Below are 24837 nucleotides of genomic sequence, written 5' to 3'. Positions count from 1 at the left end.
CTCTTCTATAACAGTGAGGAAAAGAAAGTAGATGGGTAGAAGGCCAAAGCTCAGATACCAAAGAATGCGCCCTTCCCAAGCAGCCCAAGCATCACAGCAGACAAGGCTGAGTCTTATCTCCCTCTTTGTACTCACACCTCACATTCCAGAATAATCCACCTTAGAGAATCCTGAGTGTCTGCCACCCTCCAAGAAAGGCGAGATAATATTCTCATTCTATGAGACAGAAAAAGGAGGTTCAAGTTGCTGAAGAAACTCTTCCAAGGTCATGTGGCTATAGCTGGATTTTGAACTCAAACTTTTTAATTCCAAGATTAGCTTGTTGTCCATTGGGCCACTTGGCCCAAATCAAGGAAATCTTTGTGACTCTCAAGCCTATTGTAACTAAGAAAGCTGAGAGATAAACTCCTTTTCTTCTGAAACCACCTGGGTTTGGGAGTTTGCTCAGCCACTTACTAGCTGTGTGACTTTGGGCAAGTTGCTTCACCTCTTTGTACCTCAGTTTCCTCATCCATAGGTGGGAATATTAATGCATCCCTCACAAGATAAAGATAACACAAGGTAATTTATGTCACGTTTTACAAAAGTGAGTGCAGCAAAAAAGCCTAGGGTCTCATCCTAACTCTGCTACTAACTCATTACCCTTTGCAAAAAATGGTATATTTTTGAGGGTCTCATGGTGTTCAAGATTTGGGTCAGTGTTTTCAAAGGGAATACGTTATCAAAAGGACCTTTCAATATGTGCAACTTAGGGTTCTAGTCTTCCTGCCTCTCCCTGCAGTCCAGAGGCGCCAAAACAAATCTCTCAAAGCTGTCCTGGTTCCCATCATCATAAGGGAGAAGCCACTCCATTCAGCTCAAGCACTGGGTGTTTGCATCCTTTGCTCTTGCCACCCAGGCACATGGTGGTGATCTGGAGGAACCCTTTCCATGCTGAGTCAGTGGGTTATGGCAGGCACATAAGCTAGTCACTGTAACTGCTCTTCCAGGGCATGGAAGCTACCAGCTTACAAGCAGAAGGGGCAGACTCCTTAAGCACCAATTGGGCAGGAGGTTGGTGTAATGTGCAACTAGAAGGGTTCAGTCCTCACTTCCTTACTTGTCCCCCTTTTGAAGCAGACAAAGAGACTCTAGGGCACTCTAGGTGAGTACTTACTATGTGCATAGACGGTGTTCTAAAAATATGACATATATTAATGTAGTTAATCCTCCCACCGGCCCTATGACATAAATACTGTCATGATCCTTATTTTGCAGGGAAGGGTGCTGAGGCACAGAAAGGCTGAGAAGCTCTTCCGCAGTCACACAGACAAGCAGTGGCAGAGCCAAGATTTTAATCCAGGCTGATGTGTACATGCATTTCCCAATTCACTGTCTTGTCACTCTGACTGGGAATCTCCAAGCATGTGTGTTTTCTGATTAGAGGCTTCTCCCCAACATGCTTCACCCAATCAAAGCCACCTCTTCTTTCAGCCCCACTGCTTCCACTGAGAAGCCTTCCCTGAGTTCCAAGGTCTCACTGTGTTCTACTTAATTTTGCTCTATAATTACATGGGAAAATTGGCATTTCTAACTAAACCTTAAGTAATTTGAAAATAAGAACAATCTTATTCTCTGCTGCATCCCTTTATCCAGGATGTGCCTGGCAATATTAGATACTCACAAGTGGATGGGTGAATGTGTGAATGCATGGATGCATGAACGTATGAATGAATGAATAATTAAAATAATCCTTTCCCCATTCCTAGTATATTTCAAATTTATCATATGTTTGGACTTTCATTCATTTTTACTGAGCATTTGATGAGTGTCCACGCTATGAGAGCCCCTGAGAATGCTTAAATTGGCATTTCATCAAAAAAGTGGGCTTGCTATAGTCTGTGCTTAATCTTCCTATAGGACAAGAAGGTTTTCATCACGTGTAAGGAAAAACACTGTTGGTTACAAGTTTCCCCAGAACTCCAGCCATAAGGGTCCACCGGCCATTAGGCTGAAATTTCAATTAGCCTTTGGTTCTTGCTCTGAAGTGGCGGTGGCTGGGTGTCACCTTGACTGCAGCCACTTAGAACAGAGTTAAGATAACAGCTGGCTCTGGAAGACCAACCAATCCCAGGCTAGAGAATGCACTTCCTCATTCACGCATTGACAGCGCAGCCAGGGGGCCCTTGACCTTCGCCACAAAGTGGCGGCATTTTATCCTAAACCCACCAGCGCAAGAGAACGAGGTGTGTGATTCTGACTGCCTTCTATAATGACTTGTCCACAGTGGACACCTCTTTGGGGGATAGGTCTATTTGTATGTTTGCAGATTTCCAAGTGTACAGGGGCCTGCCTCCCTACTTTCAAAAGTACTTGGATAAGAATTAACACCAGTGATTTTCTCCAGTGTGAATGGTGTTTTAGCTGGTTTAAGCACAGCTACCATAGCTTATTGACTTGCTGAGAACCAGATATGCTGTGTTATGAGGGATTATGTAGGGTGAGGATACATTCAAGTTTCGATTGGTTAAAACAGGACAATCAGAAGACCTTATGCAGAGACATGGCTCTTTGAGGATACAACTAAGTCCTCAGCCCAGGAATATTCCATGGATCCATGTAAATCCATATTCATGTGCACACACCTGTGTGATCATAGGATTGCAGATCAAAGCTGGAGAAGCCCAGAGGAGACAAATCATCTGGCTCAGAAATTTCCAAACTTTTCTGTTTAAATCTCTATTTTCAAATGGAATCTTGGGGAGAACCCCAGTATGTAAAAGAGATAAAAAGCAGCTTTGGTGGAAGATGGAGGGTGGGAGTCTAGGGCCCCATTCTTCTGCCTTTCCCCTAAGGCAGCCTCAGAAATGCCTGCAACCTGGGACAGCAGTTGAAAGATCACTGATCCAGCCAATGGCCTCATTTTGCAGAGCAATAATAATCTAGTGCCTAGAGAGGGTGAGAACATTGCCCAAGGGGAAGGAGGTTCAAAGACAGGACAGAACTTACGCAGTCATCCCTAAAACTGTTTGTCTGACACTATTTATGACTGAGTTCAGAATATACTACATAAAAAAGTCAAGAACAAAACAAAACTGGAGGCTGAGGGGTAACTGCATGGAAGCTTATAACAAAACCACGAAATGGGTGAGTGAAGACATTTACTCCATTCCTTCATCCCTTTCTGTGAATGAAGTGATCAGCCTGCTCCAGGTACCATGGGGACCAAGATGCCTTCCCTCTAGCTTCCTGTGTTCTTCCAGAGTAGATGAGAAATAAGACTGCAGTCAGAGAGAAAGCTGGGAGAGGCCCCGAGAGAGAAAAATAAAGAGCTTTATGGTTCACAGTCCAAGTACCAGCACACATTAAAGGAGCTGAAGACTAACTCCAGGTCTCCCAGAAGCCTGCTAATCCCTCCTTATTATCAGAATGCAGGTCAGTCCAAGGGCTTCATTGCAGGATGAGAGAGAAATGGATCAGACTGATGGGACCTGTGTTGAAGAGGCAGAACGTACAGTGCTTAGAAAACAAGCCAGGCATTTTGTCACTTGCTATGACTATGGTCTCTACCCCTCACTTAGCTGTATAACCTTGGGCAGAAGCTACTCCATTCCTTTAAGAGTCCATGTTCTGATTTGCAAAGTGGGAATGAAAAAAAGTACTCACTTCGTAGGATGTTATGAGGATTAAATGAGATCATACAGATAAAGCTCTCGGCATGGTGTCTACTGCATAGTACAGGTCTGACACAGGTTAGGCACTGTGGTTGTTGTTGTCATTATGATTTTAGCCAAAGACCACCTCCCATGACTTTTGCCCACTGGTTGATTCTCACCTGCCTTCCAGAACCTCAACGAACAAATCTTGTGCCTCTTTGCCCACGACAGTCCTTTGGGATTCGAATATATCTTTCACTTCACCTCTTAGTCTTCCATTACTTTTCAGGTTGATCATCCCCACTTTTTTCCAAGCATTTTGAATGAAAGGAGACTTTTCAAACTGTGCTTCCCTGTAACTAGCCTTTCAATAGAGCTGTCATCTAAGAGTTTACCTGACAACTGGGGAGAAACCTGGCATGTTCAACTCATGCTCTTCAGAGTATAAAATGCAAGTTCTTGAATTTGTTCTAATCTCACCTCTTCTAGATCTCAGGGGGGGTCAGAAGGAAGGAGGGCTCTTTCCCAAGTCCCAGGGCTTGTTAATAAACCCTGGCCCCTTTCCCTAAATAATGCTGGATGCGCCCTCTTCCTTCCATGGGTGTAGTATCCACACAGGCAGGATTATGAGGCTGAACGGCTCACACCTGACCCCTTAAAAGAAGCCCAGAGGAAAAGGAAATCTGGCTTTGAAGAGAAAGTGTTTCATCCTCTGAAAGTTATGTTCCTATTCGCCTGCCTCCTGTTTGTTCAAGTGTCTTGCCTGACCCAGAGCCTGTTTTGAAGCAGTTGTAATAGCACCTAACCTCTTTTGACCCAGAGATCATGATGATGGTGAGTGTGATGGTAATAATAACAGCTAGCATCCATTAAGCACTTACTATGTGCCAACATAGCTCTAAGTGCTTACATGTTTGTTTGTTTGTTTTAATCCTACCCCCATTCAATCCCGTAGGTGCTATTATACCTGCATTGTGAAGACTGGAGAACTAAGTCTCAGAGAGGTTAAATAACTAGGAAGCACACAAAATCAGGTTCTTTTGTTTCCAGGCACACATGATAATTAATAGTCATTATGTTAGCCCAGAGCCTCCTCAGGATTCTCAAAGCATTTTCGAAATCTTTACAACAACATGAAAGCATGTCTAATGTGGTTATAGTGTTAAACATCTCTTTAGGATATCATAATTATTTGAAACGCCTTTTCATTCTAATCCTTTGAAAATTATAACTGACAAATGATAGATAGAATGACTATCTTAACTGGTTTACTTAATTGAGCATTTTTCTCCCCACCGTGCTAATCAAATGACTGGTCAGCATGGCATTGCCTCCTAAAATGAGTATATAGGAAATACAGATCCTAATCCCAGCTAACCTTCTAACCAGCCATACAACAATAGGTCACTCATCTGCTCTCTGGACAATGAGGGGTTTTATCTGATCTCCAATATCTTTGCTTCAGACATCCGTAAATTACGGCCCATGGGTCAAATCCAACTGCCATTTGATTTTGTTTGGCTCATGAGCTGAGAATGGTTTTTACATTTTTAAATATTAGAAAAAATGAAAAGAAAAATGATATTTCATGACATGTGAAGATTATGTGAATTCAAGTTTCAGTGGACACAATCACGCTTATTCATCTTCTATGGTCTAGGGCAGCTTTCATGCTATAATGGCAGCATTGAATCATTATGACAGAAACCACACAGCCCACAAGCCTAAAATACTCACAATATGACCCTTTACCAAAAAAAATGCCGACTCCTGGCATTGATATGGGGTGGGTAGGCACTAATAGACTTCATACAAATCAGAGGCTTGAGAAACATTTAACCAAACTTAGGAGACTGGTGTCAAGGCGAAAAACCTACTGTGCTCTCCCACAGATGTTCCTTTAAGACAGAAAGCTATACTGGAAGGGCCCACTTTGGCAAAGTGAAACCCTTATTCTAAGTTATTAACTGTCAGGCACACTGTCTGGTCTTCTTTGTCCCTTGCCTGGGGCAATCTGGAAACACCATCCTAAAGCTATGCTCTGATGTTCCTCCACTGGCAAAGCCAGGTAACACAAGATGAAGAGAGATTTGATGGCTGGACCACAGTTTGAACTGCTGCTTGGGGTGATCTCAGGGGAGTTCCCCAAAATCTCTGAACCAGAGCTCCTCACACTTGACAGTGGGACGGATACTCCCTCATTTACGCAAATAAGCACCTCCTGCCTACTTTCAGGGTTGTTTGGGAGGATTAAATAGGATTATGTATGTAAAGCATGTAACAGAATGCCTGGCTCAGGACAAGAGCTTGGGAAATGTTTAATAAACCCAGTGGTGACTGTCGACTGATTATTTCACTTTTCAGTGTTAAATGACAACAACTTATTAGTTCTCAAAAGGCTGCTTAGATGAAGTTACGTAATGCATGAGAAGGGACAGTTTGGCCATGGTCATTTCTGTCATTCTTAAGAACAATGCTTTTGAATCTGTGTTTCAAAAGAGCAGTTAATAGCATTGGTGATCTTCAATTCCAGGCCAAGAGACAACAAATTAGGGAGGACTCCCTTAACAGACCATATCAAAGATTCAGCCAGTGCAACGACTTCTCTTCCCTGTTCTGCCGCTGCTGCTCCCCCGCCCCCCACTCCACAGGGACTTCTAGACTATTCTGAACCAGGAGGTACATCAGATGTACGTGAGGATCTCCTTTTATTTTCCAATAGTACTGAGAAGAGAACACACTCACGTGGTGAAGAAGATGAAAATTTACCATGGAAAGCAAATGCCTGTTCTCTCCAATCTCACACATCTTAGGAACAACTATTTTAAACCTTTTCTGTGTTTGATGATTCTAGTGGTCTCCTCTACACTTCTAAGGAATATAGCTATGTCTTTTTTTCTTGCTTTATCAACATTTTTTTCTTTTTAGGGCCCCCCCTGTGGCATATGGAAGTTCTTAGGATAAGGGTCTAATCAGAGCTGCAGCTGGGGCCTATGCCACAGCAACACTGGACCCAAGCCATATCTGTGACCTGTACTGCAGCTTGTGGAAACCCCAGATCATTAACCCACTGAGCCAGGCCAGGGCTCGAACCTGCATCCTCAAGGAGACAGTGTCGGGTTCTTAACCTGCTGAGCCACAGCAGGAACTCCTGCTTTATCAACTTTAATCCCATGTGTGGCTCCCTAATTAAAAAGATGATGAACCACTGCATACTATTTCCACCATCTTGTCCTCACCGTTCGTAAGTTACACTATATTTGGGATTCTTCTAATGAATAGCTTTATGATATAGTGAGCCTTGATTTTTGATCGACCAGCATTAGAGCTTTATAAAAATAGAGATTATAGTTTCCTCTCCAGGGCTCCTGAATGGCAATAATTAGGGATGGCTATTATGCAAAAGCTCCCTAAGGCATTATGATGGGTCCCTCAGGTGAAGGACCTTTATCCTAAGAGCCTGCAGGACACCAGTCTGTTCATTCGCGCATGACTGAAAAAGGCAGGCAGAGCATTCTTCTGCTGTCACCCATTCACCAGCAGCAGGTTGGACAGTGACAAAGGCCACAGAGGAACTGAAGAAGCAGCCAGGAGCCTTGTGACCTAACAGCTCTAAGAGCACACTCATCACAAAGCTTCATCTCCGATGAGAAACAGAGTCACTTCATGAAGGGCACCATCCAGTCCAGTGCTGGAGGGACAGTGGGAGCATCCAGATTTAGGAGACCTGAATTTTCATGCCTATTAACTTGACTAGAAGCAACTTGTAGATTAATTTCATTTTCATTCAACAGTCACCACGTACTGAGCAACGGAAGCAGTGTTTGGGGACATGTTATAAAAAAAGCCAAATGGCTCAGCGAGTGGTGAAGATCAAACTTCACAGTTTAAATCTTTAATAAAATTAGCAATATTGCATCCATCTTTAATATTATATAATAGCACAGATAAAGCAGATAAAGAAAAATGTACTAATTACCAACTATTACCCCCTAAGGGTTTTTAATAAAATAGCAAAAAATATTAGAAAATGGTTGAATTAAACTTTGTTTAATGAGTGTGCTCAGGGGAATCAACTGGGTGTGTTGAATTTCCCAGTTGACCGGTAGGAAAATAGTTAACACCCTTATTTTCTTCTCTTAGTCAAGAACACTTCTCTATGGGAAAGGTCCATTTGCTTGCATTATAGAGAAATCAAGCCTAATAACTAAGAGACTGCTTTCTTAGTGATTAAAGGTGTGGAGATTCAAGATTACCAGTCCTGCCTGAAATCTTACACAGAGGAAGGGGAGGCTGTTTTCTATTAGATAAATGCACACAGATGCCAAGCAATTCCCTTATTTTGTATTTTCCCTCTAACAGCACAGATAAGAGCTTGTTTTATCATTCTTTGGCCCTCTTTCTCAGGGGAGCTGAGAAGTTCAGTTAGAGGTCCCATCAGTTTGATTAGACGTAACTGAGGTTTGGCTCCAGTAACCTTGTAGCCAGACATTCTGGTGATGGAGCTGAGTGGCATTTATGTTTGAATAAACTCTGCCATTTCCTTTGGCCCCCATTACACTGATGGGGGCAGTCAGTACAAAATGCTCGGGAGCTTTTTACAGATTTTTCAAGCGACAGAATTTGACTACAGGACATCACTTTCATTTTATTCTCTCAATAGTTATTTTACGAACAAGATGATTTTTAAAATCTCTAAAAATCATGGGAAATTTCTCAGCTGTGCATGAGCTTTTAACCAGTGGTGGGATGGTTGTGATCTTAGGTAGTAGAACATGTTGGAATGCATATTGGGTGTGAGAACCTAATTCTGATTTCACACTTACTAACAGCTTGCTAGAACATTTGTGCAAATCAGTAGAGCTATGGGAAAGTCTGTAAATGGTAGCTATGAGAAAAGGTAATTACAAAATATATTTCCAATATGAGCTTCTCTTTTCAACCAATTAAAACCATCCACTGGCCTTTATTGCCTGCCAATCATATTTCCCCTGGCTAATGAGCATTCTTGCTTGAGGAAGGTCTTTAACTTTTATTCATTCACTCAGCACATTTGTATTACACACCTACTCTGTGCCAGGCATAGTTCTAGGTGCTAGGCTCTAGGATTTATCGGTGAACAAAACAGAAAAAGTTCCCATTGCTCTCATGGAGCTGACATTCCAATGCAAAAAGAGCAGATGAGGGAACAAATGAGTGACCAAGATCCTCTCAAAGGGTGATAAACAGCACTGAGAAGGAACCGACGGGACTGGGTATTGCAGTGACTTGATTGGGATCCACTAGAAGCAGGTGTCAAGACAGCGATCAAGTACAAGTAGCTTCTTGGGAGGCGAATCCCAGAAACAGCAGCCGGGAATCAGGGATGTGAGGTAGGGAAGGGATAGCCGGCAGCTGGTAAAGGTACATAATCAAGACACTTACCCTTGGAACTTGTTACACTCACCACTAGAACAGTACATTGTAGGTTCTCAAAAATATTTCTTGAATGATGAGGCATGCTTCTGTCCCTGAGAAGCATGCCTCAGGGTTATCCCCCCCAGGGGAGGGATGCTGGAGTAACTATCTACTAACTCCCCGTCTGTCCCTGGTGAGGGCTGCTCTGGGTGTGTGAACGCCCCGATACGTCTGGTTTACTCTGCACGCAGGCGAAATATTAGGTATTTGCAGTTAGTAGGTAAAGCGGAATATCAGGGTCTAAGGGGGAGTCGAAATGTGCAGGGCACCGACAGCATCTACCACAAGGCGAGCATTTTGTCTTTAGATAAGGGGTCAGGGAAGAGTTCTCTGAAGAGATTGCATTTTGGCTGAGATCCAAATGACGGAAAGGAGCTGGCCAGGGAAAGCTATCCAGGCAGAGAGGATAGTTAGGCAAAGGCGCAGAGCAGAACTGAGCTCCGTTTGCTTATAAAATGGAAATAATGAAGAATCACAGAAGTTCAGAGACATGGGGTATGGGAGTGTCTTTCAGTTGTGAAGTCATGGATGACTAGACCTTGAAAGGAAAGCGGATCAAGTCAGTGAGAAATTAAGAGACATGGACATATATGTGCGACTGGGTCACTTGCGTGTACAGCAGAAATTGATAGAACATTGTAAATCAACTGTACGAGAAAAAGTTAAAATCTAAAAAAAGACAAAAAACTAAACCAAAATAATAATAATAAGAGAGACACGGACAGTGTCCTAGGAGCTCCAGGCAGAGGTGGGGCCAGCGTGCAGGGCTCTCCGCCACCAATCCCTAGGTCTCCCCACCCTCAACCCACCAAACTGCTTCCCTTGCTTACTGCCCCATTTCATCCCTTGGGATCTGGCAGTTTCCCCAAGCCATGAGTTCAGAGGACGATGACTTTATGGTCTCTGCTCAAATTCCTGCCCCCGACTGCATTTCCTACCCTCTCTCACGCTCTCTCATTGTGGCACAGTCACACCAGCCTTCTTATTGTTCCTGGAACATGCCAGGCAGCCTCCCACTCTGAGTCTTAGCTCAGGATGCTCTTCCCCAGATTTCCCCAGAGCTCACGCACACAGCTTCGCGTCATTCAGGTCCCTGTGCCTCCCAGAGGTTGGCACTGCCCTCCTCTCCCATCCTCTTCCTCATGTCATTAACCTTCATAGGACTCACAGCTACTGCATCGTATACTCTACTAGACTGTATTCTATATACTGTGCTACACACTCACTTTTTTTTTTGACTGAAGTAGAGTTGATGTATAATATTCTACGTTACAGGCGTACAATATGGTAATTGACAATTTTTCAAGGTTATACTCCGTTGATAGTTATTCTCAAATATATGCTATATTTCTTATGTTGCACAATATATCCTTGTAGCTTATTTTTACCTAATAGTTTGTTTGTTTATTGTCTGTCTTTCCCACGAGAAAGTAAGTTTCATACAAGAAGGAACTTGTTTTTCTCACCATTGGAACAGTACATTGTAGGTTCTCAAAAATGTTCCTTGAATGATGAGTAAGTGAGCAAAGACTTTCAGAAGACTTTAACTCTGGTCCCCTCTCTGCCACTAAATCAAAGAATGACCTGATGAAGATGATTCTTCTACTCTGTCTCAGTTTCTTCATCTGGCAAAGAGATGTTTTCATTTCTACCTTACAAAGATGTAAAGTGAGGAGTTCCCATCATGGTGCAGTGAAAACGAATCCGACTAGGAACCATGAGGTTGTGGGCCCTGGCCTCACTCACTGGGTTAAGGATACAGCGTTGCTGTGAGCTGTGGTGTAGGTTGCAGACACGGCTCGGATCTGGCATTGCTATGGCTGTGGTGTAGGCCAACAGCTACAGCTCTGACTTGAGCCCTAGCCTGGGAACCTCCATATGCCCCAGGTGTGGCCCTAAAAAGACAAAAGACAAAAAAAAAGTGAAATGAGGCCATAGATTTGAAAGTACTAGGAACATAGGATACAATTAAGAGGTTTCCTTTTTAAGCTGAAGCCTTCCTGAGTTTGAATGAACTTCACCCATTGGGGAAGAAAGTTTGATTCCCACTAAAAAGTGCTTTGTAGAGATGAAAATTGATCAGGTAGAGAAAACCTCATATCTGTGGCATGGGGAAGAGCACGGGGGAGGGATGGGCAGCATCCATTCTCTTCCACAGACTTGCTGGTGACCTTGAGGAGCCCACAGGAGCTTGCTGTGGACTTCAGATCCCATCTCCACTCAAAAAGGTGCAGAGTGGTGGTGGTTAGGGAGACAACTGCCTTCTGGTGTTTTCTTATTTCGTTGCATGTCTGTGTCATTCTAATAACCCCAGCTGCCATCTATGGATCACTCAGTCCACACTACACATTTGACATGCATAACCACATTGCTTTTTCTCCCCAGCCTCCCAGTTTCCATTATTCGGACAAGAAACCATCAGGGAACCTGGTCCTCATAGCTGCTAGGAGCAAAGCCAGCCCTTCAACCCAAGCACGGCTGGCACCCAAATAAGCACGCTTAGACATGGTGCTAATTTTGTGCACAAACTAAGTGATAACAATGCAGAAGGAAGGGAGGCAAAACTGTCTCTCCACAAAGTCAGTTCCACATTAAGTTGGAAATGGGTGGAAAATACTGCAATTCTGTAACATGGTTAGATGGATGTATCCAGGCAGCATATTCTGACATCTTCCCCTTCCTTCCCATGCAGGGTTTCATGGACATTGACCTAAACAAATTCAAGGAGAGTGGAGCAAATGTGACAGGTTTCCAGTTGGTGAACTACACAGACACCATCCCAGCCAAGATCATGCAGCAGTGGAAAACCAGTGATGCCCGGGACCACACCCGGGTGGACTGGAAGAGACCTAAGGTAAAAGGATGGTCAGCAGGCAGCAAAGGGCAGTGTTGGCCTCTAGAACAGGTTAGGCTTTCTGAGAAAAGCAAGCTAAGGAAAAATGTATCCATCAAGATTTAAGGTAAACTGCAAAGAAAGGTCAGGCAACCTAGAATGACCCCAGTTCCGTTTTGTTAAAACAAATCCAGCACTTGCCTAATTGCTCCACAATCAGCAAATACTAATGCTTGTTCTATCTTCTTGTTCTGCTCTCCTCAGCATATGGCTGCTACCTCATATCCCTAAATGGCTGCATAAGCTCCGACAATTACCTCAGTATTCTATGCAGCAGGAAAGGAAAAAGGAAAATAAAAAGCAAAACTGTTTCCTTTAAGAAGTTTTTCCAGAAGTCATACACAGATCTTTCCACTCACATGATAATGGCCACATCTTAGAAACCTACCCCAGCTACCTACAGGGAAAGCAGAAAATGGTGTCTCTACCTGGGGAAAGACCACCATGTGGCACAGCTCCAGGGGGATGCTACTAGCATTTATTTCTTCATAGATTGAGCCTCCTAGACTTGTGCAATGAGCTAGCCCTTATTCTGGTCAGCCATGACTGGCTACAAACCAGGAAAATCTAACTTAGCAATATTCAGCACATCTGTGTCTCCAAGAGTCGACTCCCAATTATCATGCAGGCCACCTGCCTCTCACTGCCCAGCAGTGCAGCCTTAAATCCTACAGCCAAAATCCCATTTTGTTTGCTATTTGATACTGGTTTATAATAAGAATAGTGAATAATTTTTCTTTCCCATGTCAAATCCAACACAAAGGCAGTGCCTTTGTGAAACGCTGTGTTGAGAAGGGTTCTGAGGCTAAATTTGTTTATCTGGGGCAAATTGTGAACCCTTGGCAACATTCCCTTGCTGCTCGGTCAATTTAATTTTGTGAATGGCAGGCCACTTAACTGAGATGCATCTTATCTCACTTTTGCTCAGACTGATGTAGTAACTCGGAAATACAAACTTATTTCAGTATGAGCTCATGCAAAGTCACAAATGTGCTTTAAAGCCGTGAGCAAACCACATAGCATTTAGCTCATTAATATGAGTATCCAACCCAATTTCCAAAAGATTAGAGCTGATGATAAACACAACCAAAAAGCAAGAGAATCAAAGTTAAAAACTGGAAAATTGTGTGTGCATGCATTCTACACCACTCTACTGTGAACTTAGAATGTGCCAGAGAACATGCTAGGCGTTGGGGACAAATTCATGAGGCCAGACGTGAGCTCCCAAGTCAGGAAAAGTTCTGGATTGTCATCCTGCTTTTGTTTCCTCAACATGTTAGGCCCCCTCTTAGGCAAGAGGGAGAAAGACTTGGGGGTTATCATAAAGAAACCCAAGGGGAAAGTTTGCATAATGTAAACCTGATCCTTGAGTGAGCCACCTGTGGAAATAATTCAGCACTTAACCCCTTCTAGGATTATTCTTTTACTCTTTTACTGTCACCAGGGATGGTGGAATAAACCATTCCGCTTGGCTCCTATTTGGTGACTGTAACACAGAGAAAACCAACTGGTTTTCCAGGGACTGTATCAGACAGATACAGCTGTATTATATTTAACCAATGCATTCTTTTCTCAGTGGAACCAATATTTCGAAATAGCAAGATTGAACACAATATTCTAGAATTCTCTCCCAAAGTCACAACCGGCAGTACTGAACTCAAGGTTCAGGAGGGCAGCCCTGGTTAACAGAGGCTGAGCAGCAGCCCCCATGGAAGAGACAGGCGCTTTCCTGGCTGCCCGCTGCTCCACCCCCGGCACCCCCACCCCGCTACTCCCCTACCCCTACCCCACTCCCCATCCCTGGCTCACCACCGTCCTTCTCCCCATCACCAGGAAGCTGACTCCCAGATACCGCTCCCACCAGGCTCCCTGTCGGTTTTCTGTGACACCAAACTATCTCTGTTCCTCCCACCAGTACACCTCTGCGCTCACCTACGATGGGGTGAAGGTGATGGCGGAGGCTTTCCAGAGCCTGCGGAGGCAGAGAATCGATATCTCCCGCCGGGGGAATGCCGGGGACTGCCTAGCTAACCCCGCCGTGCCCTGGGGCCAGGGCATCGACATCCAGAGAGCGCTGCAGCAGGTGAGACTGGCAATGGCTGCCCCAGCTTATGGGGGGAGTTTCGCAGGGGATTCCAGCATCAGTTTCAGGTGGGACGTGGCTATTTAAAGGGAAAAGTAGAGCGCGTCTTCAAGTTTGGACCACTACTGCATTGTGTTTGTAGCTCTTGGCATACATGGAAGGTCACAGAGAAATTTAAAAAACAAACAAAAAACCCTATAGTATGGAAGAGTCGCTTCTGTTATCCCAGAACCTCTGTTTTCTGCTTAGGGGTTATGCTAAAAGGAGAAGCCAGTGATTCTGTATTTGGAAAGAGGTTAAGCTACACCAGGATGAAATAAAAGCATTTTAGCAGTCTCTTGGAGACTCTCCCCACTTGACCTCATTTTTGGGATTTCTTCATTACCTTTGCTCTCTTTGAGCATCTCATAATAGGACCCTCAAAATGTTTCTCAGTACTCCTGATTCTATTTTCTTGCTTCTCAATATAGCAGTTATCAATTTTGTTTGCACTTAAGAATAGGTAAAGAATGGGAATAGAAAATGGTCGGGCCCCTCCAATCACTTGCCTGTGCAAAGGCTTCTGAGCCTGAACCCAGATTCAAGAGGGGGGAGTATAAGTATTCAATCAATGATGTGTCTTCTGTGGAAGTAAGATGAGCAGAGGTTCACATGGGCCATATATTTAACTTCCCTGGTTTAAAAGATTCTGAGGACTTGCTCTCTGAGGACTTGCTCTCTGAGTTCCTAGAAGTCTCTAGAAGTTTCTAGAAGCACCTCGAGCCCAGGCTGTGGTTCTCGAACTCTTGACAGAGAGCACCATAGGATGCCTCTGATGCCTCTTGATAGAGAGGCTGTATTTCCAAGGGGGACTATAAAAGAGGCAGTGCTCCCTGCAAAGGAATGTCAAAGCAAGCCAACAACAGCAAGGTACTTCAGTGTCAGTGACCCTCAGGATCTGCCCTCCCACCCAACAGCTGGCTAGATAAGACCGGCTACTTTTAAGACTACATTCAACAGAAGGTGAATTTGGCCTCTCAGGGGAGGAGAGGAGTGTATCTGAATGAGGGAGAAATGGAGAGCAAAATAGCCAACTCTTCCCATTTGTTTTCCAACCACGTGGGCACAGCTCTAGCAATTCTCACAACCTGGAGAGACAAAAAAGGTACATCACCAGCTGTTCTTCAGCTTCGACGAAGTGCCTTTATCTGGAGGAGAATTCATACGTCTGTCCTTTGGAATGAAGTGAAGCAGCTGCCCTGCAACCATAGGAGGATCAGACTCAGGGGTCCGCCCGCATCCCTTTCTGTTCTCCCCCATCTCTGTGCGGGGTGGCCCTGAATCACTAGGCAGAAAGAGCAGACACCCCCCTCCCCCGCCAAGCTTCTGGATGATTACTGAAGGTGCAGTACCTGCCTTTTGGCCTATTTAAAATGCTCTTCGAGACTCTACAGTCGAGACAGATTCTGTTTGCAATGTGAAGCTGGTTTCAGAAGATCCTAGGGCCTTGCCCTCAGCTTCACAACCCTTCCAGCTCCCTTACCTCTCCCATCCTAAGGACACCCCTGGAAGGGTGTTCTGACACCATCGTGACAGTTGATAAAGCCTAGAGATGGCACGGGTGGCAAGAGAGCTCTAAATCAGCAGAGCCAGGTTTCAAGTCCAGCTGTGCCCATTAGTCTCTGGGTGACCTTGAAATACTCATTCAGATCTCCTACACCCTCCCCTTTCCTCATCCATGACAGTGAGGCAGTGAGAGAGACAACTTCTGGGTCTCAACTAGCTCTAAAAATTCTAAGCTTCCATTTTTTTTTCTTTAAGGTCTAACCCACATCTTTCTAGTTGTAACATCCTCCTCCTTGTTCTTCTTCTGCCTTCAGTGGGCTTTGCAAGGAGGTAGTCGCCTTAGTCAAAAAATAGTGGTCTCCTCTGTAGTCTTGAGTCAAGACATGTATGTACCAGCCTGTTTCCCCTGAGAGCCTACTGTGTGCTCTGGCCTGGGGCCGAGCTCTGGGGACAATAAGAGAAGGCAAGACTTCCCCTCAAGAAACTCCCTTAGTCTCCCTTAGTCTCTCTTAGAGGCAGGGACAACTAGCCACCAAACCAAAAAAAAAAAAATAGAACCAACATTCTGATCTTAGGATCAGCTGTACAAACCAATTATTTTCAAATCTTTGTTAGTTGCCTTGAATCACAAAACATATATTGCTGAAACAGACCTTAAAGGTTACAACCTACATTTTCCCCTATATTAGAGATGAAACAGCCCACCCAGAGTGGGCAGTGACTCACCCCGCATCGCACAGCCGCTGAAGAGCAGATGCTGGACCAGACTCCCATCCAGGGCTCCTCCTCCTGTCTCAGACCTGTCCTATGATCCCAGAGCCCTTTGCTTGGGAATACTGAGCTCCGAGGCCTTCCACACAAGTCATGGCCACTTTCCAGCCATTTCACCCTCTAGGCCCAACTTTTAAAATAGCCATACCATGAGGAAGCAGGCGTGTGTCTACTGTACACTGGATAAATCCCAGTAATATTTGGCCCTTGGAATCTCTTCTGCCCTGACCCCCAAACTTTGGGTCACCCATGGGGAGGGACCTTTGGTTCAGCTTGTGGTTGAGCGGGGTGTCTGTGAGTTAGGCCAGGAGGAATAAGCACATTATCCTAAAGATAATGGTAACTCCAGCTATGATCTGTTCAGGGTTTACTATGCATGAGGTTCTAAACCTGTTTTCCACATGTGACCTCACTGAATCCTCAACATAACTCTCTGAGGTAGCTGGTTTTACTATTTGTGCTTTATAGATCCAGAGATGTTTCAAAATGTTCCCAAATTATACAGCTAGTTAGTGGTAAAAGTGGGACTCCAACCACATCTCCTTGCTACGTCATTGCATCCATAACTGCTCTGCTCTGAAGGCTTGAAGGCCTATGCCAGCAGGTGAGATACACAAGAGCTATGGCCCAGCCAGCAATAGCACATGGCCCTGGCTAATATCTGTGTACCTTGCCCCCCCACCCTGCTATAATTTCCCTAGCTCCAGAGTGAAGCTAATCAGCTCCCTGCCGGCCCCCTGCCTGACATCCAAGAAGCCATTCATAATATTAACGAGACCACATCCTGGAAGCCCTCAGCACTCTAGGAAGGAGGAGACTTAGGGTACCCCTAAGTCAGCTTCCAGCTGGCAGAAAACATCCAGCCCCTGTGCCAGGCTTTTAGCATTTGGGGAGGTCATAGTTAGTTCCCTTGATATGATAGGGGAAAAAAAAAAAAAAAAAAAAAAAAAACAGCTTTGTACGTTTTTTCCCAGAACACATGCACACACCTATTTTTCAATGACCAGAAGTCAGATAGACCATAGACACTTCTGGGAGCCCAACCAAGGACCTCAGCTGAAGAATCCCTGATCTGAACCATGATTAGCCCTCTTACCCTTTGTGTTTGCAATTTGCCAGCCAAGGATCACACATGTCAAAGTGAAGGTTTACATGGCACTTCACTAGATGAGGTCTGGGAGGTGTGGGTAGAATGGCTGTAAGATACAGTTCATACATTTCGGGACCCAAGACCCAGTTTTGAAGGAAAGACAAGCTCCTGAGAATAATTGCCATATAGGTGTGGATTAGGGCTGAATAACATAGCCAGGCTCCCAGTGCAGTGGATGGTCAGAAAAGAATGCCATGACTGAGGAGTGAGGGCATTGGCCAGGCTTCCTACAGGAATGGGACTGGGGCTTTATGTAGGGTGACCCTATAATTTGTCATCCAAACTGGGACACTTAAGAGTGAAAGGGAGAGCTACTACCAGTTATTCCAGAATAAGAAATGTAAACTGGGACGATCCCAAGCAAACGGAGATGGGTGGTCACGTGTGTCTTAAAGGACGGGTGAACTTGAACAAAGAGTGATCCGGGTTTGGGAGGATCTAGGTGCGGATATAAAGATACCCAACAGGAGACTAGAGTGAAGGTACAAATGAGGACGTGTGGGCATGGTCCTTGGCTATTAGTGAGTTAGGCAAAGAGCTGGGTTCTCACCGTGGCTTTACTAAGCACTATCTGGGGAATCTGGTTAATTGCTCAACTGTTCTGGCATTAACTTCCTCATCTCTTAAATGGATATAATCCTCTTAGCACTGCCTCCCTTACTGGCTTGTCTCAAGGCTTAAATTTTTGAAAAAAAAAAAAATAATATAACAGCGTCTTTGCACTTCGGGGCAACTGCATGAGATAGTTGGAGGAGGATTATTCCCGTTGTTCAGGTGAAACAGTGGAAGCTCAGAGGAGTCCTGAGACTTGCCCTGGCTAGAATAACCAGAATGGGGTCATCTGGGACCTAGTCCACAGGCTCTGACTTCCCACCCAGGGAATATTAGGATGAGAGGCCAAAAGAAGAGGTCCACCTCAAGGCAGCCACAAACAGGTTGTGGATGCCCTGGGTACAGAGCATCTCCAATGCCTGACCCAGGGATGGGGATGGAGGAGTCCACAGTGTTAGTGGCTCAAGTGGTAGAAACACTAACCAGCCCTCTCCCGGCACCAAGCAGGAAAGACAAGTTATGCTTCAGCATCTCACAGGTGCAGACTCTGAGCTGGCACCCAATACCATTTACAGAATATCCAAAGTTAATCCTCCATCATTCACAGAGGGGAGTCCCCAGGTGCCAGGTCAGTGATGAGAGTTTCAGGCGGCAGGAACTAAGGGGAAACTCCAGATTTCCCTCAGTGTGACCCCAGCCATGCCAAAATGGGGCTGCAGGTGGGGAGTGAGGGCTCAGAGGCCCAGTTCTGCTGGACAGGACAGCAGTTTCCACACGTGCCCAAAGCATACGCCTCTGAGAAGCTTATTCCTCTGACTGCTTAAATGGTTTGGGGCTAATCCATGCTCTTGACTGCCCCTTGTTCTGGCATCACCGAAGGGTAATTCTGGGACACCCTCTTGCCCATACTTTGCTTTATCTCAATGTGTGTGAATCTTGGCTTCTCCAACTAAAAAAGTAAGAGCCTTCAGCTATTCCAGGCCATTCATGATTTACTGTGAATCCTGAACCCAAGTGTGAGGTTCTGGGTCTCAATAATCCTGTCTGTAAATTGGAGCGAAATAACATCTGTTCTTGCTACTCACTGGGTTTCTGTGAGCATCAAATAAGCACCTTCTTGTGATCACATTGTGACAATGCAAGGGTCACAGGAATTTTGCCACTACTGATTTTTTTTGGAAGGGCTTGTGAAAATGACCGTGAGAAGACCCTCATTTCTGCTGAAAGAGTCCCCTACTCTGAGATAATGACTTCTCAGACCCCAGGCCTCTGTGTTACTACTTATTTTCCTTACCTCTGACCATACATAGCCTGGTAGCAGTGGCCGTCCTTATCTTCATCACCACCTTCACCATCACTTAAGTGAAAGACACTATGTCTTGAACACTGATGTCCCAGACAACATGCTAAGCCCTTCAGTTCTCTGAAGAGGAAATCAAGAAACAGATAAGTGTAGTTATTTACACACGGTCCCATAATTAGGCATCAACAGAGCACAGCCTGGGAGATGTCCAGCTGTGAGAGTGGGAGGCAGTGGGAGGCAAGTAGAACGCACGGCTTTGCATATTTCTGGGTCGCCTCTCCAAGCTTCAGGACAGTAGCGTCATCCTCTGTTTGAGAGGCCACTTGGTCTATTAAGCGATGTAACCAGACGCTCTTAGAAGCTCTGGTTTTCAGGCCTGCCTCAGACACATGTAAGTCCTAAGTCTTGGGTTTCTCCCACATGAGTGAAGATTCTGATCTCTAACCGGCCTCTCCCCGGGGGTTCCTATGAAAGGAGATGAAGAATATGTGTGGACAGGCTTCGTCAACACTTGTAAAATCATCGGCGTATTAATGACACTATTGGTTACAGTAAAAACAACGCTGGACTTCGTTGAATACTCACCATAGGGGCAAGCATTGATCAAAAAATACCTCATTTGGAGTTCCCATTGTGGTGCAGCAGAAACAAATCCAACTACTATCCATGAGAATTCAGGTTCAATCCCTGGCCTCGTTCAGTGGGTTGAGGATAGAGTGTTGCCGTGACCTCTGGTGTAGGTCACAGACATGGCTTGGATTCAGCATCGCTGTGGCTGTGGTGTAGGCTGGCAGATGCACCTCTGAATAGACCCCCAGCCAGGGAACCTCTATATGCCACGGGTGCAGCCCTAAAAAAAAAGGGGGGGGAAACTGAGTCCTAGGGACATTGTGCAATTTGACATATGAATATGATAATAAGTATGATACCTGAGACCAGGGCCAAAAAGGAGATGCCCATCTGAATCATTAATGACACTCCTTTCTGTCTGGGCAGATCAGTCATCCAGCCAGTCATCTGCAAACCTCTCCCAGCCTGTTTTTCCAAATGAGTCACGTAAGCTGGCGTGTAGCAACCCTATTGTGAACCTCAAGAAATGTGAAGCTAGAGATGGACGGGAGGTGACCAGGGTGAGAAGGTGGCACAGGTGCCAACTGTCTGGAATTGCTCTCATCTTATTCCTTGCAGCTGGCTCTCTGCTTTTCTCTCTCTTTGAAAAGCAAAGCCAGCCTAGACTTTTCCAGAGCGAGAACTTGCCCAGATTTCATCTGAGAGAGTGAAGAGTCTGTGGTGTAAGTGTTCTGTGCTCTGGGCCTGTCGTGTCCTCCCCACTGAGACTTCAGGCCAGGATCAGGAGGTGATCGGAGGGTCAGCCTGAGGGAACACAGGCTTGCTTTCTTCCTTCCTGTCTTTCCTTTTCTTCCTTCCTTCCCTTCTTTCTCTCTCTCTTCCTTCCTTTCTTCCTTTCCCTCTCTCTGTCTTTTCCTCCCTCTCCCTCTCCTCCCCCCAACACCCTCAAATCCTCAAATCAACACACACTCCAACTATTCTTATACCTTCTAAAGGCAGAGGGTCTGGTCACTCACTGTCAGAAAAAGATAAAACCCTGCAAGGCTTCATTTCTTTCTTTCTTTCTTTCTTTTTTTTTTTTTTTTTTTTTTGGTGGGCCAGGGATTGAACTCGAGCCACAGCAGTGACCCAAGCCACTACAGTGACAATGTCAGATCCTTAACCTGCTGTGCCACAGGTGAACGCCAAGGCTTCTTTCAAGCTGCTTGAAGAGAGGGAAAATAAACAATGCTGGGTTACAGGGCCAGGGTCACACTGGTTAGAAGTAGAGAGCCATTGTACTGGCCTTAGGCCAGACTAATCTGAGGACAAGTGATATGTCATTGGAGAATGTGATTTCTTGTACCTGAGCGGATGATACACAGCTAGACTCATCCCTAATTTGAGGGTGGGCCAATTTTATTGGTCACCTCCAGAGCAGTAGGCTTGGTCCCAAAGGTCTTTGATCCCCTGTGTTGACCACATGGGCCTTTAACATGAGCTTGAAGGTAGAACTCCCATGTAGCATATTTGGGAGAAGGGTTCCAGTACAAATCTTGTTTTAACCATCATAGGCCTGTGTAAAGCCCTACATGCTCTGGTCTTGTCACAAAGGGTCTCCTCAGGTGCTTTAACTTTTGCACAGCACTTTCACATTTACTGTGTCATGTAACATAGATGGGGCAGAAATTTTGGACACTAGAGAAGCAAATCACCTAGTCGCTTGGCTTTTCAGAGGAAAGCTGCGATTAAAATCCAGGCCTCCCAATTCTAGGTCTTTATACTCCCAAGTATTTTATTCCCTGCTCTCACAAAGGAACTAACAAACTATACTGAGGCAAAGCCCAAGGCCAGCTGCCAGTCCTGAGTCTTCTTCTGACCTTTCAGGGATGGTGCACCAGTCCCTTCCTTTGTGGACCTCCTTCAGTTTCCACATCCGAAGATGTGATGGTGCCCATGATGGTGGTGGTGGTGCTTGCAGGAGTGGGGCTGATGGGGGAGTCTGATTGGGGATGGCACCTAGATTTCCTATTAGGACCCACTTTGATCCTTGTCATTGCTTGCCTAAAACAATGAATGGAAAAGTTTTCAGGATAAATCTCAGTTTAGTAGGAAAGAAAACTGTGCTCTTAGAGCAATCAATGCCTGCTATAGACAAGGGAGTAGAGAGATGTTTAATATTCATGCTACTCCTAGACTTCATGCCAGGTAAGTTTCTAAGGCTCTGGACTTTCACTTCATCAGAAAAAGCAAACATGAAGTGCAACTTCTGAGTTCACTGCTCACCACCTGGCTTTATTTTCCAGGTGCGTTTTGAAGGCTTGACAGGAAATGTGCAATTTAATGAGAAAGGACGCCGGACCAACTACACCCTCCATGTGATCGAAATGAAGCATGACGGCATCCGAAAGGTAAAGGTCCCTTTGCCTCCCTTCCTCAAGGAGGACAGGGTTGAGCAGAGAATTGGGCCAAGGCTGAGGGCCGTGGGAGCCCACTTTCCTGGACTGGATCCCTTAGAGGAGATGCATCCTTAGAGATGAGGATTCTAGCCTCAACTCTGCTACTTACCAGCTGGAACTTTGGGAAAATCGGTTCCTTCCTCTGAGAATACATTGACTCCTCTGCAAAATGGAGATTTAAAAAAAACGTCTACCTTTGTCTTAGCGTGCTTGTGAAGATCCAGGGGATGGGAAAGTACTCTGATAATACCAAGTACTAGATGTGTATAAAATGCCACTGATGGGATAAGGGAAACTTCCTATATTGTTGGTGGGAATGTAAATTGGTGCAGCCACTATGGAGAATGGTATAGAGAGTCTCTAAAAAACTAAAACAAGGCAGTTCCATTGCGGAGCAGCAGGTTAAGAACCTGATTAATCCATGAGAATGCAGGTTCCACTCCTGGCCTCACTCAGCGGGTTAAGGATCCAGCATTGCCCTGAGCTATGGTGTAGGTCGTAGACATGGCTCAGATCCGACATTGCTGTGGCTGGGGGTAGTTCAGCAGCTGCAGATCTGATTTGACCCCTAGCTTGGGAACTTCCATAGGCTTCAGGCAAAGCCCTAGAAAGAAAAAGGAAGGAAGGAAGGAAGGAAGGAAGGAAGGAAGGAAGGAAGGAAGGAAGGAAGGAAAGAAAAAATCTAAAATGAGAGTTGCCATATGATACGGTAATTCCATTCCTGGGCATATATCCAGAGAAAACTACAATTAGAAAAGATACATGGTGGAGTTCCCATTGTGGCACAGCAGAAATGAATCCGATTAGTATCCATGAGGATAGGGTTCCAATCCTGGTCTCACTCAGTGAGTCAGGGATCCAGTGTTTCTGTGAGCCATGGTATAGGTTGCAGACGCGGCTGGGGTCCTGTGTTGCTGTGGCTGTGGTGTAGGCCAGCAGTTGTAGCTCCAATTTAACCCCTAGCCTGGGAATTTCCATATACTGGGTGTGGCCCTGAAAATAAAAAAAGAAAAGATACATGCCCCCCTATGTTCATGGCAATACTATTATAATAGTCAAGACATGGAAACAACCTAAATGTCCATTGACAGAGGAATGGATAAATAAGATGTGGTACATCTACACAATGGAATATTACTTAGTCATAAAAAATGAAATGCCATTTGCAGTAACATGGATGGAACTAGAGATTCTCATACCAAGTGAAGACAGACAGAGAAAGACAAATACTAAATGATACCGCTTTTATATGGAATCTAAAAGATGATACAAATGAACTTTATTTACAAAGCAGAAATAGACTCACAGACGTAGAAAACAAACTTATGATTAGCAAAGGGGGAAGCAGGGGGAAGGATAAATTGGGAATTTGGGATTAACAGATGCACACTACTGTATACAAAATAGATAAACAACAAAGACCTACTGTAGCACAGAAAACTAGTTTCAATATTTTGTAATAACCTATAATGGAGAGAATCTAAAAAAGAGTATATGTATGCATATATGTATAATATATGTATACACATATATATGTAACTGAATCTTTACATCTGAAACATTGTAATTCAACCATACTTTCATTTTAAAAATTACAGTGGTTAAAAAATTTTTTATAAACTAGAATGCCACTGTTATTCCTGAAAGATAGCAAAGTAAGCATGAGAATGTTTATTATTGATGGAGTTAACCATCTTCTCCTAGTCTACACTTGTTCATGTCCACTCTCCATACAGAAGTACGGGTGAAAAATAGTTTGCACATATATTTGTAATATATACCGTATTTACATATTAACAATCTTAGAACAACATTCAAATCCTTGGAAAAAACAAGCAGAATTCTACCAGACTCTGTGTGCTCTGGCCTCTGCCAATTTCTCTGGCCTCGACCCATTGACACTTCCTTCCTCTTTCCACCCAGTCATTCCAACTGACTGTCACATCCCAGATTATGCCATGCTCTTTCTCACCTCCAGCCCTCAAATGTGCTCCCACTGCCTGGGAATGACCCTCTACCCCTTCCCCTCCTTTGGCTTGGTCAGTTCCTCTGCAGCCTGCAGCACTCAGAGTAAATGTCTCTCCCTAGGGAAGCCTTCCCTGGGCTCTTTGAAATGCCCCGTGGCAGCCTCTATTTTACTGTCTGTGGCCTTCATCACATTCCTACTTCCTCGAGGTGGCACAGCGTAGAGGGTAAGAGGCATTGCATACATGCTGTAAAGCTAGGAGTGTGTCCTGGATCCAAGTCTTAGCTCTGAAGTTCTGGGACTGAATCCTGGCATCACCACTTACCAGTCTGTTATTCTGCACAAGGAAATCAGATTCTTTGAGTTTAATTGGGGGTCACCATAGCAATTCTGACCTCACAGGCTCATGGAGAATTTAATGACAGGATTAAATGATCCAATGAGTGCAGAAGTTCTGAGGACCGGGCCTGGTGC

General features: G+C 44.8%; 1 protein-coding gene across 2 annotated transcripts in view; it reads left to right on the top strand.

The window, feature by feature from the left end:
* GRIA1 (glutamate ionotropic receptor AMPA type subunit 1) overlaps positions 1 to 24837 on the top strand; it is a 321581-nt gene that overhangs the window by 187669 nt on the left and 109075 nt on the right. For both annotated transcript variants that reach the window (XM_021077008.1, XM_021077009.1), the window contains exons 6-8: positions 11785 to 11946; positions 13901 to 14068; positions 22245 to 22349. In XM_021077008.1, coding sequence (XP_020932667.1) covers positions 11785 to 11946; positions 13901 to 14068; positions 22245 to 22349 — 435 coding nt within the window. The remainder of the gene's footprint in view (positions 1 to 11784; positions 11947 to 13900; positions 14069 to 22244; positions 22350 to 24837) is intronic.

The sequence above is a fragment of the Sus scrofa genome, chromosome 16 (genome assembly GCF_000003025.6).
Source record: "Sus scrofa isolate TJ Tabasco breed Duroc chromosome 16, Sscrofa11.1, whole genome shotgun sequence".
Classification (NCBI taxonomy): domain Eukaryota; kingdom Metazoa; phylum Chordata; class Mammalia; order Artiodactyla; family Suidae; genus Sus; species Sus scrofa.
The sequence above is the reverse complement of the archived record's forward strand: the minus strand, read 5'-3'. Positions and strand labels throughout refer to the sequence as shown.